The 6,042-nt window shown below is 46.8% G+C and overlaps 1 protein-coding gene across 4 annotated transcripts in view; it reads left to right on the top strand.

Moving 5' to 3' along the window:
- Nucleotides 1-1,680: 1,680 nt before the first annotated feature.
- Nucleotides 1,681-6,042, top strand: part of SAP30 (Sin3A associated protein 30) — a 55,345-nt gene continuing 50,983 nt past the window's right edge. For 3 of the 4 annotated variants that reach the window (XR_010318793.1, XR_010318792.1, XM_064273569.1), the window contains exons 1-3: nucleotides 1,681-2,276; nucleotides 3,850-3,975; nucleotides 4,392-4,490. Coding sequence is in view for 2 of the 4 variants with exons in the window: in XM_064273569.1 (XP_064129639.1) it covers nucleotides 1,956-2,276; nucleotides 3,850-3,975; nucleotides 4,392-4,490 (546 nt within the window). In the remaining 2 variants the exon portion in view is untranslated. The remainder of the gene's footprint in view (nucleotides 2,277-3,849; nucleotides 3,976-4,391; nucleotides 4,491-6,042) is intronic. The other variant, XM_064273568.1, reaches the window with a different exon arrangement.

The raw sequence follows: 6,042 nt of genomic DNA, 5'->3' as shown, positions 1-6,042 counted from the left end.
GCACAACAAAAAGAAAAAAAAATCCAGCGTGTAGTGTAAACTTACAGCACATCTCAATTTAGATGCTATATTTAATTTTCTTAAAATTTAAGTTGAAAGGACACATTTATCTAAGTTCCAAACATACTAAACATTTTTCCATTAACTGATTCGCGTCAGTATTTAAATTTAAATTAAGTTCGTTTTTCAGTCGCAATAACCACAAACCGCTCAATAGCTATATATGGTTAGTGGCTACCCTATTGGACAGTGCAGCTTAAAAAACACCAAGTGCTTATTCAGCATCTTCCTTTTTCCCACTCAGTTTATTTACTTTTTTTTTTTTTTTCCTTTCCCATATCCTGGAACTGAAATACTACACATGAAAAGACGGCTTTGAATAACAACGTAGACAGCATTTTCAAACATTTTTTAAAAATCGTCTTTCATTCAATGTAGTAAGTCTAAGAGAACTTTCAAAAAGAAGTCCTGCCTGAAATATTAAGTATTTTTGTATAAACACTGGGATCGTTAGACAAGGCGTATCTGCTGATACAGGAAGCGCTGTAACGAAGTCACTGTAAAGCCGCAGCTTTCGTGTCAGCCCTCCCATCCTGTACCCCGCCCTCCGCATGCAGACGCGCACACACGCACGCACCCACATACACGCCCTTACACGCGCGCACGTGCACGCGCGCCGGGACGACCCAGGGATGTGGTTTCTATTTCCCCTCGCACTCCGGGGAGCTAACGCTGGCAAGTTCCTGAGGAGCCGGCCAGCCGCCTTGGCTTTGCCGTTGGTTTCACATTCTCTTAGACGCCGCCCTTTTCCGGATCCATCGGAGGAGAAATGGAAAGGATTGGGGGTGTCGGTGAAGAGCAGCCCTGCTACTGTCAGCTTGTCAGTGGCCCCACATCACGAAGCAGCTGACTTAGTGAGCCCCAAACCCAAACGTGTTCCTTGCAGGAATGTAGCAGGGTTTAGACACGGCCTTCAGTGAGGCATTTGTGAGGAGGACCGGTCAAGGGCGAGGGGTAGGGATGGGCGTTCTCCACCGAGCAGCAGATGCCCTGTTAATTGGGTGCGTGAATGGATGGGGCTGCTCTCCCCCGAGGGCCCGGAAAGCACCAGGACGCCCGAGTTCTCCTTGATTTAGGTTTCCCCATAAAGCGCGGTCACACCAAAAACTGTTGGCCACAGCGAGGAAAGCGGCCCCGAAACTCTGTTCCCTTCCCCACCCTCCCACAGGCTTACTCCTCCCGCCTCCGTTGTGCTTTGCCTCAAGAGTCGGCTGACCGCTTGGTCTGACGCGGGAGGTGTGATCAGTACACTGCCACACCACTGACTCCGCGAAATCCCAGGAGCTAACCACGGCCTAACTTCCCAGGAGAGACAAGTGCGGAGAAAACACCGTAACCCCCAATTACACGTCTCTGTTTACCCGGCGTTTCGAAAAACAAAAATAGAGTCCGAGAGCTTCCTCAGCCGCCCCGTCTCCGCGCGATGCATGCTGGGATAAGTAGTTCCTTCAACTCGCGAGGGACCCGGGCAGGGGCAGGGCGGAGCGCCGGTTGACTCCGCCGCAGAGAACTACAGTCCCCGTGGTGCTCCGCGGCAGAGTGGAGGGGGCGGGGAAGGAGGCGCGTCGCGCCTGCGCGGCTCCGGGGGCAGCAGGGAGGCGGAGGCGCGGCCGTCCAACTGCTGAAGACGGCATGTGACAGGGAACGGGATCGCCGCTCCAGGCGCCGCCCGCCTCTGAGTCCCGAACAAACAGTGTCCGCTGTCCCGGCGCCAGCAGACGCCAGCCGGCCCGGGACGCTCGGCCCTTGGCGGTGCCGCCGCCGGACACGGTGCCCAGTGAACTTCCCCGACACCCGGCCGGGCCCCCGCTGTCTCCCTAGCACCCCAGGAGGGAGGAGCAGCGGCCAGGCGGCCGAGGATTTCTGTCAGCGCCGGCGCCCCCGAGCGGGGAGACATGAACGGCTTCACCCCTGAGGAGATGAGCCGCGGCGGGGACGCGGCTGCCGCGGTGGCTGCCGTGGTGGCCGCCGCCGCCGCCGCCGCCGCCGCCTCGGCTGGGAACGGGGCCGGGGTGGGCGCTGGGGCTGAGGTGCCGGGCGCCGGGGCGGTGTCGGCGGCCGGGCCCCCGGGAGCGGCCGGGCCGGGCCCCGGGCAGCTGTGCTGTCTGCGGGAGGACGGCGAGCGGTGCAGCCGGGCGGCGGGCAACGCCAGCTTCAGCAAGAGGGTGCAGAAGAGCATCTCCCAGAAGAAGGTGAAGATCGAGCTGGACAAGAGCGTAAGTGCCGCGGGGGCGGCGGGCTGGGGGCCGTGCGGAGCGCGGGGCGGCGGGGCGGCTTGGTGACGGCGGGGCCGGTTGTGAGATCTCCGGCAGGAAGCGGGCGACACGGTGGCGGCGACGCCGACGGCCGCCCGGGACGCGCAGACGGCCGGCTGCACACGGGCACGCTGGCCGCGGGCCGCCGCCGCCCTCCGCGCGCCTCTCCCGCGCGCTCCCCGCCTCCTTCCTCTCGGGGCGGCCGGGAAGCCAGACAAAGGGCACCGGCGCTCCGGGCCCGGGAGGGGGCTCCGTGCGGCCCGGCAGCCCCTCCTGCCGTGGAGGCGCCTTTGTTTTGTCCCCAGAGCTGGCGTGGGGCCGGCGGAGCAGTTGCTCTCGTCTGGGGGAAGCGGGGTCGTGCAGGACTTTGCCCCACGCGCTAGGGCGATCCTGCTCGTTTCTGGGCTCCATGGCGTTCCCTGGAGCACCGGGGGGGGACCCGAGCCCCCCACCCGCTCCCGCCGCCCAGCAGGGAAGCCGGGTGGGGAGCGTTTTCTGCTCCGAACGTGGGGAGCGCGTCGCTTCTCGGCTGTCCGTCCGCTGGGCAGCCATCAGGATTTCTGTTTCCCTTCTTTCTGCGCGTCTATTCTCGGGCCATCCGTGAGGTTTTTAGAAACAGCCATTGCCACTTTTCGGAGCTCTGGCTTGACGGTATATGGATAACAAGATGCCAGAACCTAGCCCACCTCCTTTATTTTTTTCAGTTGCACTTAGCAAGCAAGAGATTTAAAAGCCTATAGCTCCGTCCCTAATTGTTCTTTTTAAAGGAATGAACTGTCAATGTATGAAGCCCAGTATTTCAAATGTTACTGTCCAGCTCTCAAGACTGTATGTAATTAAAGTTTTTGAAAAGTTAATTTGTGATACTTTCTGCCGGCTGAAACAGTTCTTCAAGTCGTGTTCATGAAAAACTTTTCAGGTGAATAGAAAAATTTCAGGTTGCTTTGATTGGAAAAACATTGTAGATAAATACGGTTCTTTTAAATACTCAGGAAGAAAAGTTTGTAATTGAAATTCATATATGGTTAGAATATGAAATGAGTAGCTCATTTGTAAAATGAATGTAGCTTTTGTATCTGAGATATAATTTGGATAAGTTAGAAAAAAAATCAGGAAGCATATACTAAAATATGCTATTTAAAAAGAGAAGATACTATCAAACAGACAATAAAATTGTGGACAACATCGTCTTTCCCCTTGTCAGTTAAAAATCCAGCAGTGAACTAACTAGTTAATTCAGTCCACCCTAGCTACAATTTGGTGACAAAACTCAGTGGGTTGGAATTTCTCAGTCTTTCTCTGCCTCCCTCCCTTCACTGTCTGGCACCCCTCCCCCTCTGTCCTATTAGCTGTGGTTGTATTACCAAGTTTGTCAGGCTTCTAAGTTTTAGCAGGGTGGAAGAAGGGCCTACAGAAACAGTGTTGCTTTTGACTGTTATTTTTAATAACTTAGTGTGGCCCGTGTGTTTTATTAGTATGTAGACACAACATTTTACTGTAATCATAAGCAGTCGGTGAAACTTTTCTGTTACAGGCAAGGCATCTTTACATTTGTGATTATCATAAAAACTTAATTCAGAGTGTTCGAAACAGAAGAAAGAGAAAAGGGAGTGATGATGATGGAGGTGACTCACCTGTTCAAGATATTGATACTCCAGAGGTAGGTGAAAGCCCCCGTGTGTTAAATGTAAACCCTAAACAGCCCATTATGAAACTTCATAAAAGATATAAGAACAATTTTTTTTAATGTTTAAAGCATCAGAAAACATGAAAATGAAAGCGAAATTAAATATACCCAGTTAACCTGCAGTTATACAGTTTAACTTGTTATATTTTCAATTGACAGTTCTTAGGGCTGTATTGTCTTATAACTTACTCGTCCCCTCCCCTGTTTTTAAAATGTTTATCCCCAAAATATTTAATATGTTTATAGTTTTGATTACATAAGAGACTTTTTTTGAAAAAAAATGAAATTGTTTTTATTGTGTTGAAGTTGAAATATTTGTAATTATGCATACTAATGGTAAGTTTTCTACAATTTTCAAGAACTAACTCATATATTTCAATTCTTTCTAGGTCGATTTATACCAATTACAAGTAAATACGCTTAGGAGATACAAACGACACTTCAAGCTACCAACCAGACCAGGACTTAATAAAGCACAACTTGTTGAAGTATGTATGAATTTTAAACTATTTAAACTTTAAATGAGCCTGTGGGTGCAAATAACGGGTCATTATATGCTAATGAAATTGTTAACATAGTATATGTAACAATACATCTCAGTTAGAAAGATCAAAGTAGAGTATCTACTGTGGAAAAATCTAGTTGTCTCAAAATGTTTGTCTGCCATTAGGAAATTCCTTTATGTCATGGCTGCTTGATGGATTGTGTGTAGTTTCCTTTCCTTCTTCTAACACTGACTTTTAAAATTACTGAACGAGACTTTTTCTATCGTCATTCTAGAAAGCTGTTCGTTTTAAAATTCCATTCACTCAGTAAGCATATATTGAACGCCTAATTGAAGCATAATAAAATAAATTAATAAGCCTTAACGTCTTTATTAGAATTTATATTTTGAAGGTTCTGGTGGAATAGGTCAGAAGATGAGCTCCTAAAAAGTATTCGCATAACTTTCTGGTTTAACTGTTTCAGAATTGATCTTTGTTGCTGTTAGTTTATTTGCGCATCTGTATTTTCTTCATATCTAGAAGAGGCAAGGATTAATTAGACTTTTATACACACTTATAGTTTGCTTCGATATAGGGCTTCTGTTACCCTGGTGCATATAGTCCTTTAGTGAGTTTTGAAAAGTCGGCTGAGTGTGTATGTTTTTTCAGGAAATAATAAAACCAAGAAATCTATGTTTCATATTATAATTTTTATGTATTTATATATTAATCACGTTTAAAAGAAAAATCTTTAACCTACTAGGCAGAATAGAAATGAAACCATATAAATTAGTTTTCTAATATTCTTCAGCTTGAATTTGGTAGTAATCCAACATTTTCTAAAACAGGCAAATTGAATGGAAGGTATAATTCTGTGGCAGAAGGCTTTTTAACATTGTTAGCATCCAGTGTATTTTACCCAGAATTTCTTCTTTACTTCTTACCTTGTTATGGTTAGTTGCCTTCAAGTCGGTTCCAGTTCATGGCAACCCCGTGTGTGTGCGGAGTAGAACTGCTTCATTAGGATTCTTGCCTAATTTTTCTTTAGATTTGATTTAGAAGAACCAGCCCTTTTGGATTCTACAGTACATTAATATAACATAAATATAGATACTGTCTACTGTGGAGAGACTGTATCAGATCCTAATTGAGTAACTACATCCTTGATTTGGGACAAATGCAGACTGATGAACTGATTATTTTTAACATTATGTTTGAATATATATACATACATATTTGTGCTCTATTTAAATATATATTTAAATGTATAAATAAGACCTGAATTTTTTTTTAAATACAACCTTCTAAAAACAGTTATATTATAGCTAGAGCTGTTTCTTTTAAAAAATGAGAAATTGCTGTAATTCAGATAACCATGAATGCTATAGTTTGCATAGTCAGAAATGCAGATATTTAAAAGTGTTCCCAGGCTTAACTGACTGTCCTCTTTAAGTCTCTTTAATTCTTGGGTAGATGGACTTTTTCTTTAAGAAATTTTGTTTTCTAAAATCTAGACATGCATATTGGCACCCCAGGCTAGCCTGCTATACTTCTG

The sequence above is a fragment of the Loxodonta africana genome, chromosome 21 (assembly GCF_030014295.1).
Source record: "Loxodonta africana isolate mLoxAfr1 chromosome 21, mLoxAfr1.hap2, whole genome shotgun sequence".
Taxonomy (NCBI): Eukaryota; Metazoa; Chordata; class Mammalia; order Proboscidea; family Elephantidae; genus Loxodonta; species Loxodonta africana.
The sequence above is the reverse complement of the archived record's forward strand: the minus strand, read 5'-3'. Positions and strand labels throughout refer to the sequence as shown.